Here is a 23,657-nt window from a genome sequence, read left to right on the forward strand (position 1 = left end):
GGGTCTTTTCCCCCTCACTATTACCAAGCACAGGCACATTTGGCCCAGCAGTCCTATAAAAAGGTCATTCTAACCCTACTGTCCAAGGCATGTATTAAACACAGAGGAAGAATGGAAAGAACAGAGTAAACATACTGCAGTATTTCTCTAAAGACCTCTCCCAGCCTCAAACAGTTACTAACCGTGGAATTCTTAAGCCAAAAGAAATTACAGGTTTGGAAGTAGGAACCAGGTATTATCTGACTTCTGGATAAAAAGAAAAGCAGGGTTAAGTTTAAACATAGTAATCTAGCACACCTTGTATTTCAGAGATCAAAGTGTTTTGTAGCTATCAATCACACGATTTGTTTTGTTTGCTTCTACTAATAAGGGCTAAATTAGAACTAAGAACATTAGTATTGTAAGGACTAAACAAAATGAAACTGGCATTGTTTCAGTCCAAAGGTTCAAGTGAAATGAAGCACAGAGCATGCTAAAAAATCAGCCAAAAAAAGCAACAGTCCTCAGAAAGAGAAGGTACTGCAATCTTTGCTTTGTTTAATAAGACTAAAATGACTTTTGCTTACTCCACTGACTTTGGACAAGGACAGCTGAATTCATGGCTTGGTTACAGATTCTTTTAACATACGTGGCAGAAGGAGCTCTAAAGAAAGCACAAAGACTTGTTTTGCCCAAGGTCAAGTGACAGACTCAGATTTTTTTTTCAGCAATGGTTTGTGATAAGATTATATAAAGCAATTGATTCCCCAGCACAGCTAAATTTAGCAAGTGTGCTGTGCAGCAGAGCAGAAGTAAGGGTGCTTTTGTATTTTGACGTTTGACTACTCCTCTATTATTGCAATAGAATTTTAAAAAGTGTTAAAGAAATGTCTGGCTTTTCTGGATGGGTGACAATGTCTTATCTACAAGGACAGCAGAAGCAAGTATTTTAACAGTTTGAACAGATCACCTTCTGTTCAAGTTTGCTAGTTTATCATTATCTTGCTGCTTATTTATTCAGTTTTCCTTTCCACCAGTGTACATCTATGCTCCAAGTAAACATACTGGCAAGTTTTTCCCATAACAACTAATTCTAAAATGGCAGTCCTAACAATGAAATTAGTTTACACAATTGGGAAAGCCCCCTTAGGCTACTCCCAAGTCCTCGCCTGATGTGCAAAAAGAGATGCAGAATAAAATTTTGTAAAAAAAATATTAAAACTATATTTTTAAATGCATTCTGCAGAGGTCATTAAACTTTATTTAATGCTATAAGAATCTCACACTGTTGCATATGTTTTCTGAAGAACAGAGGGAGGCAATTTAGTTACATGAATAACTACCTGTGTTTGGGAGCTCTGGACTTCTTATAGAGTACTGTTGCATTCCCTTACAAATTTTATAAGTATTTTTCATAGAGTATTATTTAATTCCCTTATACACAGTATTCATTTTCAACTCCTGAGCAGCTGTCAGAGTAGTACAAGGAAGACTTAATAAACTATCAGAGAACTTGCCATGAGAGACTGGGGTGGGGGAAGGTTGGAGATAGCTAAGACACAAATCACACCTTTTGACAAGCTTCTTTAGCTCATTTCCCTTATTCTAACTGTCCCACAAGCCTACTATTGCAATGTACACGGCAGACATATCTAAAGGAGTGCCAGAAAGCAAGGAATTATTCAAGAAGAAATTGCATTTTTTTTTCCAAATAATTCAGGAAACAGGTCTGGCACTTGCTTATTTAGCAAAGCAAAATGTAGAATGTACAGAATGGCCTGTATTTGGATTTGCAGCAGACTTTCATGGAGCAGATGAATTCACTGCAACGTTTCACCAGTAGATGCCCCACTTACCTTAGGCTGCTGTTCACAAGGCTTCTCTTGCACAGTTGATTTCTCAGCACCTATTATAGAATTTCTCAGTGAAACTGAAGTCATATTGTTTCCCTCTGGTTGATGATGTATCAGCTGGGAAAATATTTCAAAGAAGCTGCTGGAAAATCTGTCATTATTTAGACTGAACTAAGAGACATCATCTTTGCAGCACCATGCTTAGATTGATTTCTGAGGAAAACAAACTAACAAAACTATACAGCCATCCCCACTCTGCATCAAAATCAGCTGATCAAAATCAAGATCAAAGCATTTCTTATGGAGCTTGTACAAGCCAGCTGATCTAATGTTGCTTAAGAAAGTGGTTAAGGTAACATAATTATCCTCACTAACTCCTTAAACTGAAACTACACGGGGGGAAAACCAGTATTTCCCTATATAATCACTCAAGTTTGAAGGTAGTTAGCTGTGCCTACGCCCTAGCCCAAATACAAGTGTTTGCATGGGGTGTGAATCTGGCACTGAAAAAACTTCAGAACTCTTCCTTACCTGAGCAGTACCTCATGGCAGCATGAAACAGCCAAGTTTCTTACAAATAAACATTGCCTCGTACTTGCTCAGTGTTTTGGAAATCCAAACATCATTATGCAATTCTAAAAACTCCCAGACCAACATAAACCATAGTGTTTCACTCACACTGTCTCTTGAAGTATGAAGTGTTTCCAGAACTTCATAATTCTGTACACAGAAGTGAATATCCCTTATTAGGCTATAAACATAAGTACATCTTGTCATATTAACTGTATCCAGAGTTAAACACATTTTTGTGTTGGCAGTTGGTGTGTTTAATAAACTCAGGATACAGGAAATATCTCCAACTTCATACCATATTAATTACTTAGTGCAACACTGAAACATGACAGGGTTATAAATGATAAATTCTGTATGGTGAGGATAGTGCTGAGATCCAGGGTTAGCACCACAACTTGTTCATGCTGTTTATGGCCATCCTGCACCATTAACTCTCTTGCACTCTGTCCCTTTATCCACCAGGAGATGCTCACCTCTGCTGACTCCTCACTAAAAGCAGGCACCACAAGAAGGAAAATTTCTTTAGAACACAAAAACTTCCAAATGGCTCTTTCCACTACACACACAATTAATGCTTAAACTGGGAATCCCCACCTGTCTCTTGTCTCAGGACAGAAATGCCCAAGGTGGTGGAGTTTTTGGTTTGATTATTTTTTTAGCATCTTCTGGGATCAGGACTACTTCCACAGAACTAGGAGAGGAAGGTTCACATATGTAGCTATTCTTTCCCAAGTGAAATACTAAACCACTTCTACCTCCAGAGAAGCATGTCATATTGCAACAGGAAGCCTGGTTAAGTGCATATCTAGTTTTGCCTTGCTAATTCTTGGGGGTTACTTTCAAAGAAACAACCCTGAGCCTTAGAAAATTTAGTAACACTTCCAGTACACTTCAAGATTCTTAATGGAAAGGATGGTAGTCCATGTTATAATTGCTAGTAGTTCTGCCTACTCTGTGACACTTTCAAAGCCACTCTAAGCTTAGCCAGACATTTTGAGTTTAAGAGATGAACACCAAATAAACACAGGTTGTGTCCCTTGTGGGTCTCAATCTGAGCACAGCCCTGAGTTCCTTATCTACTTCTACCTATTTGAGATTTGATAAATAGGTGTGCAAGGCAGGATTAATGATTACACATTTGACCATTCCTGATGTATCCCTCACATACTGTGAATCAGCTGAAGATTAGAAATAGGAACAGTTACAACAAGCAATGCTTTTGTGCATAAGCTGTAAAAAACGTGGGTTTGTCAGGGCTGCACACATACCACAGAACATGCAAAAACAGTTCATTAAAAATGAAAATTTTCTTCTGGTGTTTTTCAACTCAACCCATATGCCTCCCACAACAATGACTCAATTCTTATGCAGTTTCCATAACTGATACTCCCAATAACTTTAGCTAAGAATTTTAATATAACCCTTTTTCCTGGGGTAACCAATAGGTCTTTGTGTACAGTAGCTGCAAAGAAAACATACTTAGAAGGCCTACTGTGAATTCTGGCTAATAGGACTAGCCCAGGAATATTTTCCTGTTGGTCACCTGGCCTGCTACATTTGTAATCCCAAATTACACCTAAATGTTTCTAGCCCCTCTGCATAGGACTCATACTACTTTTCACACACTTTGATCTAGAGTTCAGCAGAAATTTTACAGCCTTAAAGTGCCAAACAACTTCAGACCATGCCAATGTAAATATACAGTTCACTTACAGATTGTACAGGCTCTAGTCTAGAAGTGCTGCATCACATCTTAATCTCCCGCAGTGTGAATAAATGGAATTTTCTGGGGTTGTTTAAGTCCAAACATCTAAGCAATGTATGAATAAAAATGGCAAACAATGCCCCGATGAAACAAACCAGGAATGAGAAAAAAAAGTCCTATTTGACTGGAGAAACATCACAAAAGTCTGCTTTAAAACTAATTATAAGAAGCTGTTCACTCTTTAAACATGGAAGTCAAGAAAACAGTAACAAGTAAGAGAAAAAAAAATTAAAAAGGCAATACTGTTACTAAGAGACCTACATAATTCTAAAAAATACTTGAAAGAAGTGAAGCCACAGAGTGCTGCAAAGCACCAGGTTTTAGAGAACTCATTTGCCCTGAAGCATAAGTTGCTCCTTGTTCTTTATTTTGCAGTATTCCAGTTCAGACAAGGACTGTGCTGTGTGAAGTACCTCACAAAATGCAGGCCCAGTTCCAAAGGTCCTTCAGCTTTAGAAAACTGTAAGGCACCTGGTTTGCTCCTCAATTCAAAGCACCTGTGTGTTTGGGATGCCACTTTACATGGTCAGATAAGAAAGCATGGTTAGATAGCCAATGGCAACTACCTTTTCTCTCATTCTTACTGCTTGTACAGAAAGTTTAGATGTCTCAAAACAAATGGCCTTAATAGTAAGCAGAAAACAGCAACAGCACCGTCATGTGATAGATGTGACTCTTCCTGAGCCTCCCCTGTGAAAGCAAATATATTTTGCACCTGGTGTATGAAGAAGGGTGGAGAAACAATGGTTTTGAATTATGTGGACAGCACAACTTCCTGTCACCCAGTTGTTTTGATGACAACTTTGGGTTTGCTCCAGCAAATACTCACCCACATAAGCCCTGCTGGTGACATTAGAAAATACTGCATTATGAGGTTTACATCTATAATTGGAGACAACCTATTTATTCTTTATTGCTGACACATGACTGAATTCTCACTGGATGGCACTGCCAGTTTCTGCAGACTCCATGGGAGGTTTTCAGCATAAGAAGCCAATAAGAAACTTCTGCCAGAAAACTCTGTCTGAAAATCAAGAACATTATTAGCAAATTAGTAACACTATTCAATTGCAAAGATACATCCAAGGGTGAAAACCATGTCTTTGGGGAAGAGGAAGGGGCAGCTTCCAATTGAAGAAGAGAATATTTCTCATGATGGTATAGTTCATATCTCAGGAAAATCAGGAAGGCTGAGGATCCAAACAGTTGCTGTGCTAAGGAAAATACTAGACCTTTGCTCTATTAACCTCATTGTCTTTCATAATGCCAAGCAGGAAATAAACCTTCTAAAGGCATGATCATACTGAGTTTGCACCCAGTAATGGAATAGAGCTCTTCAGCTCCATTAATTAACCCTTACATAGAACACTCATCACATTCTCACAGTGTAAAGTCAACAAATATAGTTCTGAATTTAACTGCATCATACTGATATTTCTTCCTTAATAAAGAATATAAACAAGACCACAAACTGATCAGTAATTTACAAGATATCAAGACCAGACCTAGCATGCCCAGTAAGGAGAACATGCAACAGCTACTTATCAATATGAATGTCATTAACAACAAATTCTATCCAATAGTGGTTAAAGTTAGCAAAATTCTGGAGGGTTACATCAAGGAGAAAGTTTGACCTCTTTTTTTTTTTCCAGTCTCCTTGTCTTGGTTTATAAATACTATGTTACTCAAAAGCTTTCTATCTTCAAATAATCAGCAGAAAGAGCTTGAGGGTTAATTTTTGAGACTGTTTAGCAATCAGCTGAACAGAATGGCTCTCCTGCTGAGAAAGCTACAAGTGGAATAGATTTCTATCACATATTCTGAATGCATGCATTTGGTTTTGTATTATTAAAAGTAGATTAATTAAATAAAGCATATACAGGACTTGATAATTAAAATGAATACATAGTTCACATGCATCAATAGATGAGTATTTGCCCTAACGAGGTGAAGGAGAGCAGAAGAGAAAACAGATGGCAGGCAGCTCTCAGATCCATAAACCAAAACAATTCTTTTGGCCATGCTTACAGAACCTGTTAGTGCCCAAATTCTGTCCCTCTTTTTCTTGTTAGAAGTGGAAAAGCAGCAACATTGCTTGGTTCTGTTGCTGCTTTGGACACTGATGGAAGATAAAATCATCAGTAAGGACTTGGGCCTCCAGCACCTTGCCCAGGTCCCCTGCATCCACAGAACCACACTGCCTCTGCTACAGGGCAAGGCAGGTGCTTCCCAAATACTGATGCTCGTGCAAGCGTGCGGACAATGAGAGAAGCCCAAATGAGGCCTGGTTCTCAGGAAGCAACAAGTCTCTTTTTCTTCACCCTCCTGATTATCTGTTTCACCTGACCCTGCAGGAAGGAAAGAATCATAGCTGAAAAAGTCATGGCAGTGCTTAAAGTTATTGCCTGACTTGTGTGCTGGTGGGTGGGGACTATTCCTTTCATAGCCTAATTTCCCACTCGGAATCCTGTTCCACTGATTACGACTAATTTTTTTTTTGCACCAAGCTGTGCACTGATAGAATTCACCCACTTGCATATCAGCCAGAATAAAGCTGCTTTTTGTTTTTCCACAAGCAGGGAGCTTTCCAGCATATGTTTTTTGTTTAGGAGCAGGAAATGTTCCAACCTAAGACAGTGACTGCAGTTAGTAACTCCAATGACCTGTGGATGTTTTTAAGTAGACTGAGCAAGTAAAACAGCTCTGATAAATGCAACCCAAAGTTCAAATCTGCATTACTGAGATGAATACAAGGGAAAAGAAACAGATGAGGGAAAGAAGCAAAGACTCTTCAACATCAGTCCCTCTCGTTGGTCCACAGGCTCACAACTAACCATGGAAGTAGTCTGAAAGTTTCAGAACTGCAGAACAGAAGCAGATGCAGGAACTTTTGGCATAGTCCAGGTATTAACAACAGCCTGGAAATAATATATTAGTTTTTCCTGATTTGCAAGTATTTTTAATTCCTGTCTTCAATTCAGAGACACTTTCTCTGACTCACCACTTGTCTCAATATAACTTTTCCAGTGTATTTACCAGAGAGCTGTAGAGGAAATGAACATAAAGGACAGAAAGAGATGTGTAAAATGGACTACTCTGCATCAGGAGTGATACTGTTGGTCAGCAGAAACTTCTAACAGAAAAATGAGCACTCTACAACAGAAGTCACTCCTGAAGTGCTGACGAGCTATTTCAAACAATTAATTAACAAACAATAATTTTTTTGGCATCAGTGTTACACTTGCCAGAGGTCTCCACATTCACGAGGGCAATCAAATCAGTAGCTATGCAACCAGAAATGACCCAAAAATCTTTGTATGAAAAAATATACACAAATGGTAAATTTGAATGTTTAAAAAGAACTATCAGTGTAGTATCTTTGCCCTGTAATTCTTAAATGGTTAAAACAATCTATCTTTTCAAGTATGTCCTATGTTGGAAAAACCTTCAGCTACCTCTAGGATGCTTTCCTTCTAAGAGCCTCTTGTAAATGTACCTACAGGAATGCTGGGTGCTGCTTGGGCAAAGCTGAACTCCTTTTCTTGAACTGAACACTGTTGTCACATGATCCTTACCAAAATGTTACCAAAGATCCATGCCATTGTAACCATGTCTTATGTTAGATGTTGAAATATTGTATCTTCATCTAAAAAGGTGGCTTATGTTACAGATTTTTACACGAGTGAAAGTACTGTTAAGACAGTACAATACAAAGTACTTACACATCCATCAGAGACAAAACACTTGATTTCTGTATTCCTGAACTAAAATGTCATGAGCTACATGATGTATGGGTTTTGGATTCATCAACAGCACCAATAATAGATGAAACAATCACAAATATTGCACTGACATCTGAAGTCCAAAGCAGAGTTAGCAGACAAAAAGGAAAAGGCTTTTGATTTTCTTCAGGGTGCTGGGGGCTGTTAAGGGTAAGGTGGAAATTCAGCTTATAGTAAAAACAAAACCAATGAACCAAAAGGATGGACAGTGTTCCTCAACAGCTATGCAGCATGGTTTGGAAAATAAGGTTCAAGTAAAAATTGAGATTGAGTCTCTCACAGAGATAGAAATGTTATCATTAACCCAGCACTTTTGTCCAGATAGACTCTCCTTTCAGACTTATAAAATGAGCAATGAAAGGAAGCAATTGCTTTGAAAATGAAATATTTAGCTATATAAACAAAATTGATCTTTCTTTTCTTCCAGTGATGAAAGCAAAAAAGTGATTATTTCCATGGTCTTCCTTTGGAGAATTGAGTACCTAAGGGAAGCAAGTTCTTCCAACAGCTGCTGACTTTAGATTTTGCAGTCTGTACATCACTCATGCTATTCTATGCAAGAGTGTGCAGCACTCAAATGTGTGTTTATGTATATATTTATATATATATATATATATATATATATATACACACACACACACACACACATATATGTATATGTATATGCATGCATCTACACAGCCTGAAGGGTAGGATAATGTGGGAAAGGCTGCATGACACGGCATGTATCCTTATTTTGTGGGCAAGTTTCTTGCCCTCTAGATCATTACAAAATTGCCCAAAAACACATCTATAATGTGACAGAAAGCAAGGTTTTGATTTCTTGTACAAGTAGTTGAAGCTCTGAATGCTTCACTGTGCCCTCTGTGGAAAAAGGATACTTACTCTTCAACCTGCTTATATAGGTTTTTTAAGTTAGGTTGTTTCTGAACACTTTGCATAGGAAAGCTTACATTTATTAAGATGACTTGCACAAAATATCTGAAAATAACATGGCACAAAAGGCTGCCTTTTCTTTCCAGGAACCTTACACACAGTGTTTAGGACTTGCAAGAAATAGATGTGCGTTTCTTATACTTACACTTTCTTACACTTAATACACTGCATATTTCAGTGTGATTTTTGAAGGTGGTTTATTTTTACACTTCATTAGAGCACTATGCTCATACTGACATAGGGGCTGAAGGCAGTAATACTGAACTCAGTTTTATTTCTCATCTGAAAACTATGGTCATATAGTTTTTGTGGGGCTTTTTTGTTTGTTTTATTTTTAAACAAAGGCTCAAAGATTATTGGCTTAATTTGTCTCCAGTTCAGGATTATGATTAACACCAGCTAGGAACTGTGAACATTTTCAGCCTTTTGTTGGAACTCAGCTAAGTTCTGTCATTTTAATCACAAGTCAGTTGTTTGAGCACTAGACAGGATAGCACATTTATCAAAGTGCAAAAACCATTTAACGACCCTGAGAACCTGCAATATAAAAAGGCATACCGGTTTCCTGCCAGAATTGTCTAGCATATGAACAGATAGATCCTCAGCACACAGAATTGCTGCCCTTGAAAGCACAGTTGTCCTGTGGTGTTGAACCTGTACTAGGTGCATAATCATCTCTGGAAAAAAACCAGTAACAATGCCAATCTGACTGCTGGATATGGGGAATAGTCTGGAACAAAGCCTTTGTAACAGCCACGTATCTTCATCCCAGAACAATAATCACAATACTGTTTTCACATTCCACTGCTGTCATTATCTCCAAAACAGTTATACTGGCAAAAAGACCCGATGATTATGTTGAAAGTGAACATTAGCCTTTTCCTGTTAATAACAAAGAAATAATTGGTGGAGACAGCATGTGTTGTTGCAGTTTTTCCAAACTGAAACCCAAAGTCAGTCAGACATCTAAATAACAGTTTTAAAAACCCCAGTGCCTTGTATGTGCAGCTATAGATTGGGGAATGTAACCTCTTTCTTGTTTTTTTTTTATAGTTACATTAGCACAGCTCTCTTTACTGGCTTATAACTTGCTCCCCCCCTTCATGGTCAGGTTGGTGCATGAAACGACAAGAGTTTCAGACACCCCCCAGGAAAGAAAGGATCTTGTTATAATAAAAAATAACATCTTGTTAAAATAGAGCAGAACTGTAAGTCCAGTGATTTCCTTTACTTGGAGATATAAGCCAACACAGTGACTAGCAGAATTAATTTACAATCGTCCAAAAGCTCCCGTTTGTACCAGAATGCTGACAGCCTGAAAACATGAATACTAAATCCTCTTCCAGTTCTCATAGTGCTAGAACCCAATGACCCAACTTCTTTTTTTTTTTTTTTTCCCTCTCCCTCTCTTTAAAATTTGATGGCTCTAAAATCGCATGGAATAACCACTTTACAGTTTGTGACAATAAAGTGTTGAGCTGTTTACACGGCGAATGAAAATCACATTTTAGGACACAGATGCCTCAGGCCTTGCTCTGGCTCCATGGAGACAGGTGAAAGGCCATCGACACTTCAGGGTGTATATTGTAGTGCACAACTGCCTGCAGCACACTCATTTATTAGCTTTATATTTTACTAGAGGTTTGTTCAAAGCTAAAATTCTGAGGCCTCCAGCACCACCCAGGTTTTTTTCATATCAGATGCTAGCACATCCCTTCCTATTTCTTTCTTGTGCATATGACTGTCTTTCTAAAGTGAGCTTGGAACCAATCAGATATGATTTGCACTGCCACCTTAAACACTGGAACCAAGTCATAAAAAAAAAAAATATCACATAACTTACTTTGTCTTTATGTGTCCTTCATGGAGGATGTCCTTCACAGAGAATCACAGTTTGGAAAGTAACTCTTAAGACTATCATGTCCAACTGTTAACTTAGCACTGCTGTGTTCACTGCTAAACCACATTCCCAAGTGCTGCATCTATGTGCCTTTTGAACACTTCCAGGGATGATGATTCCACCACGTCCCTGGGCAGCCTGTTCCAGTGCCTGACTACCCTTTCAGAGAAGACATTTTTGTGATAATCCTGTAAGCAGATATCCAAATGAGCATATCATCCATTGTTTATCATTCTGTTAAAAATCAGACATGAAGTTATGTTCCCAAAGGTTGTTCCTATCAAGGACTGATCCAGCAGTTTGGAAGCCAACTGCAGTGCCCACTTTAAGGCAGCAATAGAGTCACCGAGTCCCCTGCACAGCCAAAGCATGAACACCACCAGTAATCAATTTCCCTTGCCTGTCTGATTTCACAGGAATGCATAAGATCCAGGAGATTGCAAACAACTAAGCATTCCATAATTTGAAATTTCATGGCTGATCTCCCCTTTTTCTTTTTGTTTCAGGTTTGGTTTTTGTGAATTTTTCAACAAAAAATACCAGAATAAAATGCATCCATTTTTAAAGACCTTTGAAACAGACTTTGGTAATTACTCTGCCTCATGTTTCAGCTAGACAGCTTCTATTGAAAAAAAGCAAATCATTACAGTTAAATAAAAGAGGCAATAGAACACACATAAAAGAACTAAATACCTACAGAAGTGTTTAACTGTTAGCTGAGAGTAATATTTAACCAAACTATAAATTTAGTAGTTGAATGTAGCATTTAAGTGAAGACCAGTTTTAATAACAGAAGTGGTTAAGTACCTAAATTGTACTGAGATAAAAAGCTCTTACATTAATACAATATGAGCTATTATTCTATGCTTTAAGAAACTGGTTATGTTACAAAGTAGCTTAATGGCAGCTTTAATATTTTGAAATTATTAAGAAGGTACAATATAAACCCAGAGCATTATTTAAGTTTTCTGGCACGCCATCTTCCATCAGCTTGAAGGGTGATACAGATCTTCAATTTCTTCAGAACCATTTGCATATGAATTATATCAATACACAAACACAGCTATCAAAAATTCCATGTCTTTCAGAGTCACCATAAAGTTTTGTAAGCTTGAACAACTTGATCAATTCAAATTGCTGTAGTGTACCTATCTGAGAGAGGGCAGCCTCTGATGATGTGTTGGGTTGTGTTGCTGTCCAGCAGAGAGATGATGGGGAAGAATGTATGTGGTTTCCCCTCTACATTTTCCATTCCTAAAGCTTTGGTTGCTAGCATACATCCTGCTCAAAGTGTACAGCTAATCATTTTTGATTGTTAAATACTGCCCAAGAGTTTCAAAAGAAGGTTTTATGCATTTTTTTCACCTCACTACTATTTTGGAAGCATTAACCTCAACATTTTGAACGCTACTTTAATTTGAGAATGTGATCCATTAACCTGAATGTGTGAGACACTTGGACATTTGCAAACATTGGAACAATGACTCAACAATTTATTTTAATTTGAACTGCAAATTATTTAATGGAGAAAATACTTGTTTTGTATAAAACAATGAAATAAAGTTATCTACCAAAATGAAGTCACAAGATTTCTAGAAGTCAGTGGAAAAAATAATTTATTGCAATTTCTTTTGCACATTAACATGAAACAATTATACATATATATTCTGTGCTAATAAGATATACTAGATATAGACAATTTTTATACACAAAGTAATTGCACTATTCTATTTTATAATGCAAATATTCAGAAATGATCAGTCAGATAAGAACAGATACTATTCACATAGAAATGCACTATATATTAATGTTATGGAAGGTCCATGCATCTGAAAACTTGTCCGCTTTTAGGAACTGTATCAGCTGATGAAACACACTATGTCCCTTTCCAAGATTTACATCCTTTAATTATGTCATGACACCTAGAATATTACCAGGTCCTCTCAAGGAATAAATTAAGATCATTTCTGAAATTAGAGAGACCAAACCAAAAGGCAACTGTATCAACCATGTCCCAGCAGCATGCCTTCCAACTCCAGGGGCTACATCAGATGAAAATCAATGCACTACAAGTGGTCTAAAATTGTCCAGCAATCTATTATTAATATGACAATTTAATTTAGTTTATATAAATCAATGAGAAATACATTGCAAGTGAACAGCATTTCAGTAGAAGTACATTGGCACATGCTTCAAATGGCAGTATCAGAAAAACAGCTTCCCCCTTCCAATACAGAAGATGTTTACAGGGTCCACAAAGGGAAAATGCAGGGTGATATCAAATGAGAAACCTTTTTCTAACCAGGAATTTACAGAGCACCAAATATTATTCACAAAATGAATGAGAAGCATGGTAATAGCAGAACTAAATCTGACACTATTTATGCAATAATTTTTGTAATGCTGCTTTAGGTATCTTTTTTTTTAAATATAGTTCCTTAGGTTCATTGTTCTGCCTATCAACTGAAATACCTATCTTTCCAGAAATGTCATCAATTCACATAACCACAGTACTTCAGAGATGAAGATGAAGATGTGAAGCATCAGATTGAAGTGGTTAGCTGTGGCGTGCATACTACATGGTTTCATTCAATATTATCTGGTGGTAGGAATGGTCACATGACTGACATGCAAAAATGCATATCAAAAAAAGGAAAGCTTGAAATACATGCTCACAGCAGAGATATAATAGTACCAAACGGTAAGGACAAAAAATTAGCAAGCCAGCCTAGAAAAAAATGTTAAGTATGACTTCAGAAGTAGGGCAAAAGACAATGGTACTACACATGGCAATGGGAGATATAATGTGAGAGAACATTCATAACATAACCTTACTGCCTGGCACCCTATTTGGAGACAGTATTGCACCCTATTCAGCGTCCTCTTCCTCTTCCCTCAGCTCAGAAAGCATCTTGCTTTGTTTCCTTGAGAGCATGCAAGCAGAATTTGAGAATTAAGGAATTTTCTTTGAAGCAATAACATGTTGGGTTAATGCAGTGACAAAATATATTTTACAACTTGCAATCAGTATCAGTAAATAATAAAAATTAAAGAAACCAAAATGCATAGGTGGTGCATGTATTTCTTTTGAATGCATTGTATGTAAGAATGAAACAATTCCTGGTGAATTACCAGCTCTGCCAGAGATATTTCAATTTGTTCCCACCAGTAATGTGGGAACAGGGCAGAACAGAAAGATATTAAAAACTGGAGAGGGAGTACAATTACAGTCATACATCTGAGGCTCTTAGCAAGATTTTTTTTTACAACAAATCTGTTTCTCAAGAGAGAAACTTCAGCTGAACCTCTATTAAAATAATGAAGACAGTAATAATTAATCTTATAACATGCAAACAAGCAGATGCAAAATGAATAATTGGTTACAGTTGTTTTGTTCTGTGTGTGTTTCTGATACTGTTCTACTTATTGCTGAACTGGTAGCATGGAAGAGATACCAGAGAAAAAAGGTGAAAGAGCAGCACTCCAAACCAATACTTATCCTTGTAAATTAGGTCTTTCTCAGAAGTAACTGCTGCTCATGGGGACTGGTATTACAGATGTCAACCCAGGAATCAAGACTGAGGCATGCTGAGCTGCTTCAGCCCTATCATTTTCTACTGGTCTAGCAGAGCAAAAGCATATTTTAAGCCTTGGTTTCATATCTCTTATGGCATCTGTAAAGATTTTGTCCTTTTTCTTCACCATGTCCTTAAAATATCATGCTGATAGATCTGCAAATGCTGAGCTAGTAACTCTCTAATGGATATAATGAAAAGAAAAATACATCACTAACGTGCATCAATTCTAGACTGAAGATATTGGAGGTAGAACACTTCACAGTAAAAGCAAAATTAGCAGAAGTATATTCAGGATGATTTAAAAAATACTTTTGTGCGTACTTTTATATGCCACTTCTTGCAATATTCTAATACTCTGAAGTGACCCTTCAGGAAGTTAACCATATAGTTTCTGAATATATGTTAACATGCCCTTATTTATTGTTATGTACAGTCCCCTGAAATAAATGGCACTGCACACAATAATACATTAGCATTCTGAAAAACTTCTGGAAAGAAAACCAAGACTACATGTGCGCATAAAGCAAAGTGATTACTTTAAAGTGATCAAACGTTAAAAAATGGTTATTTAATTTACTGATTAAAACTATTTGGATTAAATAGTTTGGATTAAAACTATTATGCAGAGCCTATAAAGTTCCAGAAAAAAACACGAATAGTACCTTCACAGGGGAAACTGTGAACAGTTCAGAAAATGTTAAAAGAATAAAGCTTTGTGCATTTTTTGTGTATGGACAGATGAAATTGTGCAGGGAGTGAAAAAGAATCAAAAGCTTAGAGGAACAGATTCTTTCACTTTTCAAAATCACCTCTGACAAAATTATTATCAGCTCACATCATCACATCACTGTATTTTTCTATTCTCCTATGCTCCCAAACTTAGTACAATTTAGAAGATACCTGTCTCGGGAGAAGTCCTTACGTCTCTTAGGAATTACATCTATATCTGAATTTCAGAATTAACAAAAACTAACAAAATTAGAAAGACTTTTTGATTGTGCTTAAACTGTGAGTCATAAGTGCTCCTGAAAATCAAGCTCACAGTATTTCTCAGTCAGGTTTATTCCTGCCCCCATGTCTCCCTCTACAAAGCTCAATTACTGGATAATAATATCAGCAAGTGTCTCTCAGGACTGCTGTGAGGATTAACAAAACCAACTGTTGTACAAGACCTCTGAAAAGCAATTGCAATATTTAAAGTCTTAAACTACCTGAATCTTATATTCATATTAAACATGTGTTAGGCTGAAACAAGGAAAATACCCACCTGACTCAGTACCTCTCTGAAATTTACATTTTAAATTATAATGTGCCTTGCTACAAATGATAGAACATTTATAATGTGAAAAAAAAGTAAAAGGTGTTTAATTAAAATATATTTTAAATAGAACAATAGATTTGAAATAATGGTAGCCATGTGAAATTATAGTTATCTTACTGTAGAATAAGAATAGAAAGTATTTTCAAAAGTGGCACCCAGAATATAATTGTAAGTAATATATATGTTAAAATACAGAATTAAAATGCAGAGTTAAAGTGCAGGAGGGTTAATACTGGGAGTTACTATTAAAAAGTCAATATTCATATACTTGGGTACCAATGGTAATAAATCTGGATTAGATTTCCTAAAAAAGCCTAAACAGTTTAACAGTCTAAATTACAATTTCAGAAGTACATGAGCATTCAGACACACAATTAATTTCCTCTGACCTATAAGAATTATTTCAGCCAAGGTAACTGATGACTTTCATTATTTTAGTCAAGTGTGTTTTTAAGATTAAATACATTGTCTGAAAACTCATTCTTTTTGTATTACTTCAGGGCAAAATTCAAGCTATGTAAATTACTTTTTTTTTTATTCCTGTTGACAATGGATGGAATGTATGCACCTGCTCATCTATGGCAAAGCAGCTAGCATACTGTAACCTCATTGTCTAAGTTTGCACCACAGTTTGAGTCTAGATCTCATTGGCTTTTACTGAATTTCTGGATAATACATGCCCAGAATTGTGAAACTGAGGCATTAGCTTAAAGGTCCCTCAGCGCTTGAAGAGCTTCACCCTACCTCATTTTGAGAAAAGGACTTAAGCTGTTACGCCATTTACAAAAAGTAGTTTTGTGTATTTCCAAAGTGGGACCTCTGCCATGCAACAGTCTCTGAAAAAGCAGGTGCCATCTGGGGTTAAGAGACCCCCATACTAATCAGGTGTGAACCTGCTTGCAAATAGTTGCTTGACTGTTGCCTAAATATTTGAAGGCACATTTTTTCACTCACTGAAAGAAAGCAAATGGCAAATTTTGAAGTGCTGATAACCAGACATGTCAGCTAAACAGAAACCGACATTATATTGCAAAACCTAGTAGACTGCAGAAATCTGTAAGAGGGAGATATAAATATTTAAACACTTGGCATTCCCTCAAGGACTTTTTGAAATCAGAAGTATTCTTTCAGGAACTGCACAAACTGCAAAGACAAATAATCAAGGATTTTCAAGTACTGTCAAGATAATAAATGTGTTAATGAAAGAGTGTTGCACAAAACTCTTCATTTTTTTCTATGGAACATTTAGTTTTGCAAATATAAATGAATCTCCGTGGTTTACATTAAATTTTTAATGTTTATGTTTAAAAAAACCCCCAAAATTACACTCTAGTTACTCATACCTCTGTCTCTGTACTCTTTCTGGACAAATACCAAACCTGCATTGGCTCTTTTTTGCCCTTCATAGAAACTGGACCTCTGTACTCCAGGTGGAACTGAGGATCTGAATTTTCTGGTGTCATAAGACACCTGAAATTGAAAGAGAAAAAATGTAAATGAATGCCCTTTGCATGCACTCTACACACTATGTAAAATATTGAACACGTAACAGGTACGTGAGCTAACTATCAAAAGATTCAAATCTATCTCTACATCATTACTATATTTGCATACCAATAACTGTATATCATAATGCAGTCTGCCATACACTTTCATGAGAGCTCACATACTTAAATAATGGTGGAAGGACTGTCACTTTCAAGTCCAAAAAAACTTTTATAGTATGCTGACAAAGTGACTTATTTTAAGATGTCAACACCAATAGAAATAATACATCTCTCACCTGTAAGTATATTCGGAGACATTGATCTTTCCCTTTTCTCCAGTAGTTTCTGTTCTGCTTGTTAGATTGACGGTATTTCCAAAGAGACAGTACCGTGGCATCCTTTGACCTATGACACCTGTGACTACCTCACCAGTATGGATGCCTATGGTTATCTTTAGAGAAAAAAAATTAAGTTTGAATATTCAAAATTAATGCAATTAATCTGATGCTTCTGACTAAATACAGGCAACATGCCACTTTTATCTACTACAGTTTATTTCTCCAAAGTGCTACTCCTGCTTCTTCAAAGCCTTGCACTTTATGTGTTTTGTCACTTCTTGGTTTTTTAAGTTTAGTATATTGTCATGCCTCTGCCTTCCACATGAGCAATCAAACTCTGTAATTTTCCAGCATGCACCCTGCTGTTATTATGTAACTGTGAAAATAAAAAAAGAGGTGGGCAGAGACGCATACTCTGCAGGTCTGTTTAATGAGTGCTCAGAAGGTGCAGAAAAGGATGGCACAGGTCAAGAAAAAAGATGTTTCTCGAAGGAAAAATCATGGTATTCTGTATTCAGAAGGTCAAGAGATAGGACAGAGGTTTGGAGAAGCTCATTCTTGTAGAATGTTACAGTTACTGTGAAGCCCCAAATCAAACCTTCTCACTGCTTTGCTCTATGATAAAGTGAAGTACATAGCTCTAAGCTAGGTGACAGAACAGCAACATTCATGTAAATAGAAATATGCACTGCACTCGTTAATCATCTTCCGCTCACAGCCTTATGAGGATAGTCAATGCTGATTGCCCAGCTCTATATCAGTGCTACAACATCTCCAGAAAGTCCCACAATGACTAAAATTCCATTAATATACACTGGTGTGAGTAATCATTGATGTAACTGTCTATGGAACTGTAATTCTCTTTTTAATGCAATAATTTCTCATTCTGACATGAGGATCTGAGGCGCGATCAAAAGTATCAGAGAGGGAATACTACTGTTCTGCTCCTTGAGTAGAAGAAGACTCAACAGATTGTACTTGATGCACAATAGGAATTCACTGATTATATTGAAATGATCAGAAAACAGACATAAATTATGTGGACCTAAATTAGTCCCTTACCTTTTAAAGCACAGTAAGCACTTTAAGGTGTGGGAACTGCACATGTCACAGCTACGTGTGACTTCTCATATTATTTGTATATATATATCAGTTTCAAAATTTAACAATCACAAAGCTTGCATGAACTGGGACTAATGCATTATCTTATTTCAAAACATTATCATCCTATTAAAGAATGGGTTTTTCATTCAAGCCCACATTTACTAACCTGTACAGGCTCACCATCTACTTGAACTTGGCCTGCTATTTCCATCATATCCAAAGCCAGGTGGCAGATAGATCGTGCATGATGCATGCAAGGCTCTGGTAGACCACTCACTGTCATGTACTTGTCCCCAACTGTTTCCACCTATCAAGACAGATATTCTTCAATTACTTCATTATTATGGCTTTTATAGTACTAGAATTGATGCTTCCTTCAAGACTGCTTCTCCTTTAAAATAGTTCCCTTTCCCTTTCATTCAAATCACCCTAGTTTACTGTCATCTCTGCTTGTTATTGAAGAGAATTTACTGTAAACCCGCAATGTAACAACTTGGAATGATACTTTGATTGTGTAAACCTGAGTCTCTCTTCTGGTGTCTTCTGAATGAAATTGAGCTCTGTTTTTGTTCTGACTCACACCCTTGATTCACATAGTACAGGGCATAAAATTCAGTTCTAAAAAAACCTAGGGATGAACTTCATAAACACACAAGTAAACACATGTACATATATATATGGGATGCATTACCTGTCTCTGTACCTTCCTGCTACCAGCCACATTTGCAACTACACCTCACTCTTTATGATAGAATGAAATTCACATTGAGTAACTGAATAATAAATTATCATTTACAACTAGAAGACCCAGGAACAGAAGTGAAAAACTTAAAGCACAAGGTCAGAAGACCAAGCCAGCTGCTAAATGTGGAAGTACATTTATATGTCCACCTAATGGGTCACTGAAGAAATAATGAGAATTTAGTACTTTATGTTCCTTCAGACATTTAGAGATAACCAACATACTCTTCTGTAGCTGTCTAACATAACACAGTTCCGATGAGAACATAAGTTTTTTTTAAAAAGTCTAAAATCCAAGAAAAGACTGGAAAAGAGTGACACCATAGTAAATTATGGAAAAGTAACAGATTAAATACTTTAAAAATCCTCTGCTTACCTTATAAACAAATGGATTCCTTCGTGAATCAGTCAGAATATCAAATCTTGTGTAAAGATCATTTAGAAGATTGACAATTTTCATGGCTCCTTCTCCAGAGGCATGTTTGCTACAAAAGGCATTGAATCCCACAATGCCACTGAAAAGAATGGTGACATTGTCATAGCGCTTGGCTGGAACAGGGCGCTTGTGTCTCAGCTCATTTGCCACTGATGGCGGCAGAACAGAGTACAGTAACCTACACAGGTAAGGAAAGAAAGGAGAAGGTGAAACAGAATGTGGAGAAATGTTTACAGCAGCACTCTTCATACTTTACTTCCTACCCACCACGGGGTTTTGAACATATTCCCAGAATCAACAAGCAACAGAAAAGGTGTTTACTGAAAAATAAGTTATTTGGAAAACAGGAACTGATCCACATCAGCATACCATTTCAAACACATTAATACATCTAAATCATCAACAAAATGAGACATCTATTACTAATTCTTCTGACATGATTTGTTCATAGTGTCTTGGATCATTTTTACTTCTTTCTGCCACATCCTCAGCTCATATAATAAGGTTTTGCTCACAGAACCATAAAAACTGCAAAAAAAGACCATGAAGAGATCAAACAGTTTTCCACCTCTGATCAATTAATGCATTTCTAAATGCTTCCTCTCTGTTGAGCATGCTGCTTTTAGGGTCTACAGTGTCTTTTTAAAATTAATAGTCTATATGATACATTAACACTTGTTCATATTATAAATTATGCAAATAAAATGCAATCACACACACAGAAATTCACCCTAGTCTCATGTGTATTCCTTCAACTTTCTAACTGCTGTCTTAAGGTCCATTTCCCTCCTGACACAGCTAAGTGGACAAGCTGAAGATCTCTGACTGTCTCACAAATCTTGAACATCATTTGGTACACAGCCTCCTGCACAAACCCTCATTAGTTGCATTTTTGGCAAGTTCACAACTTGAGTTATAATTAGTGAATACTTTTGGCACATCATACAGTAACTGACACTATCTGTTCCAGCAGCTGCCACGAAGGCTAGAATTCCTGAAGATAAAATGACTTTAAAAAGCAAGCCAACAGGAATGCAGAGAAAAAATACTTCTTAGGCTTTGTTTTCTCTGGTTCTCCTGTCCATCCCTTCCAAGTATTTTTAAAATAATTTCCATTACTACATTACAGAAAAAAAACCCATATCTGTCAATAGAGTTAACACAGAGATGTTTTATAAATAAAAATCTAACATGAACTCCATGCTACTTTTCACACAAGCTTTTGCCAGTAATTGTTGAGCTGAAATGCCATAGACCAATGACATTTGAATTTGACTTTATAGTTATCTGTAAAACTGGATTTGGGGCCCAATGCACTCTTACTGTTATGTGTTATTTTTATGTATTAATATCTAGATAAACACAAATTCATTTCTACAAGTAACTAACTATTAAATCCAATTCATAGCATTAGGCTATTGCAAAATTTCAGCTTTACAGAAACTGTTTTCAAGGTTTGTATGATAATTTTTTCTGTTCTATTATCCTGTGCCAGAAGGAGAAAAGTTGGTTTACTGAGTTCTGCCAAATAACAGCACTTAGGCATTCATCAAACTCATCTTCGCTACAGTGACTGCATGTAAGTTTCCAAAATTTTAGGTAATTCACAAATAAAAACCAATTGTCAGCTCATTTTTTATAACTTTTCTTGTCAGGGAGGGAGCCATCAAAACATCTATGCATATAATGGCCTAGACTGTGGGTGACATTTGACAAAGTAAAGAAAGAAATACCCTATTAAATGTTCTTTCTTGACTCCAAAATTACCAGTCCTGATTATCTCTGATATTCCTTACAAGATTCTGTTATTCTTTAAAGAAGGCAGCTATAAATAATATATTGCTTTGAGTGTTTCAGCTCAAAATTGGGATTTGGTTCTTACGTGTCTGTCTTTTTCTTTTCATCTTCCAGTGCACGCAGTGTGTGCTGCAGTCTGTCAGTGAGGATTTCAAGCTCCTGGGTCAGTTTGTATTCCTCTCGGAACTGCTCTCCCAAAAGAACTAGATCACGGGTAGCATCATGCAATGGAATATCACTCAGATACAAACCTCTTCTGGTTAAATCATCCAAGTTCATCACACTGCAAAGCATTGAAATATACAATAGTATAGGTAAAATTAAACTTGCCAAAGGAGCACTTAAAACTCAAATAAACAGCAGAGTCTGCTGAATAACAGCAGAAAGATGAAGCTTCTGAACTTCTGATGAGCTGTACAACATATCTCTTCTACAAAACACCTGATTTGTGATCATTCATTTTAACCCACAGCTCTTGATTTTTGCCTTTAAATACAGAATTCTCACGAAGAGTTCCATGAACGTAACAAATGTACGTACTTCAGCACACAAAGTGAGATTATATAAACAATCTTTCCATTCAATCCTCCATTCCAACCACTTCTTTATCACCAATCCATCACATTAAAACTACTGCAGAAATCCATGAATCCACATAGAAAACCAAATTATTGTCACATTTCTTAGCATTCTCTGATTGATAAAAAAAAAGGATAAAACTTGCAAAATTAAAAATGGAATATGAGGAATAATCATTTGTACGCACGGGCCAGACCAAGCCAATATTTATATAGAGTATTTAATAATCAGCCAAGTTCCAATGTTTAAATGCTCCTATCTCTTTTAGAATAAACACATCAAAACCAATTAAATCAATATTCAAGCTAATTAGTCTCTGTAGTACTACTCTCACAAGTGTTCTTAAAATTAGTAATTGTAAAATGAAAATAAGTATGATAGCACTCTCTAGGTTTAAAGTACCTTGGTGAACAAAGAAAGAGAATACTGTCTGCTTCAGGCAAGTAGATCATTTGCCCTTTCAGGCGTAAGCAGCTGATTTCTGTGCCAGTCAGTTCATCTTCACACTCCAACTTTTCCACATCCAACAGCCCCTCCTGGTGATGAAAAGCCACAATTTTCTAAGGGCAATGGTGTGTTCTGCACCAGGCCTAGTATGTAAGTGCATTTACTACAAAGGCAGTCAGAATATTTGGAATAGACTTACAGCTTACATTAAACCCTGATTAATTTTGTTTGAACATCATACACTACCTTTATTTTAATACAACAATTTGCTACTTTTAAGACACAAAGCACTGTATCTTTCTTTACATTCATGTTCGTAACTCCTTGTCTTTTTCCATGTGATTTCTGAACAATAGTTTTGACAACAGTATTGCCTGTTCTGTGAAGTTCTATCTGTGCCTGGGACCGTATCTAAGAAATCATCCTGGTTTCCCTCAGGTACAGTTTTAGTTAAATAAACAGGCTCCTTGCCATAGTAGGTGTTACTCTACACACTGCATCTGTTCGTATCACCCGCCCTCTTCAGAGAACAGGACAGAGACCTTTGTATGAACATATGGGCCCAAGCAAAAACACATTTCATATTTGTCTCTCACATTCTTATGAGTAAAAGTAAAAGTAATTACATTTCTACATTTGCTCTGATACAATTTTTTCTAGACTGGCCTCTTGAAGAGAAAGCATCAGACATGAAGTGCATTTACTTCACCATTCCAATAAAACATTCTACTTAACAGCTACTCACGAATTCATACCTGTGACTCTCTCTTGGCTTAAGACTCAAAAAGGTCTGAGCATTCTACAGAGAACTTTCTCTGAAGACTTCTGAGCTTTCTTATCTCTCCAAAGCACACTTCCTTAAAGAAAAGCTGGGAAAATATTCTCTAGTTACCTTAGTCCTCAGTACGAAGACTGTATTGATATGGGAGAGGATCCCATGGAAGCTAATATCAATATGAGGTCGGACCAAGGAGAAAACTGACAACAGACTGCAGTTTCCTGGCTGTAGCTAGAATATTAAAAAACAGAAAAAAAGAAAAA

General features: G+C 36.7%; 1 protein-coding gene across 1 annotated transcript in view; it reads right to left on the reverse strand.

Moving 5' to 3' along the window:
- Positions 1 to 12,387: 12,387 nt before the first annotated feature.
- Positions 12,388 to 23,657, reverse strand: part of GUCY1B1 (guanylate cyclase 1 soluble subunit beta 1) — a 41,895-nt gene continuing 30,625 nt past the window's right edge. Inside the window, exons 7-14 of the mRNA XM_086891192.1 lie at positions 23,509 to 23,625; positions 22,572 to 22,705; positions 21,676 to 21,873; positions 19,734 to 19,971; positions 18,783 to 18,923; positions 17,471 to 17,625; positions 17,031 to 17,157; positions 12,388 to 13,712 (exon numbers count right to left, since the gene is read on the reverse strand). Coding sequence (XP_086747318.1) covers positions 13,689 to 13,712; positions 17,031 to 17,157; positions 17,471 to 17,625; positions 18,783 to 18,923; positions 19,734 to 19,971; positions 21,676 to 21,873; positions 22,572 to 22,705; positions 23,509 to 23,625 — 1,134 coding nt within the window. The 3' untranslated portion in view covers positions 12,388 to 13,688. The remainder of the gene's footprint in view (positions 13,713 to 17,030; positions 17,158 to 17,470; positions 17,626 to 18,782; positions 18,924 to 19,733; positions 19,972 to 21,675; positions 21,874 to 22,571; positions 22,706 to 23,508; positions 23,626 to 23,657) is intronic.

This window comes from Cyanistes caeruleus, chromosome 5, assembly GCF_971803275.1.
Source record: "Cyanistes caeruleus chromosome 5, bCyaCae1.hap1.1, whole genome shotgun sequence".
Classification (NCBI taxonomy): Eukaryota; Metazoa; Chordata; class Aves; order Passeriformes; family Paridae; genus Cyanistes; species Cyanistes caeruleus.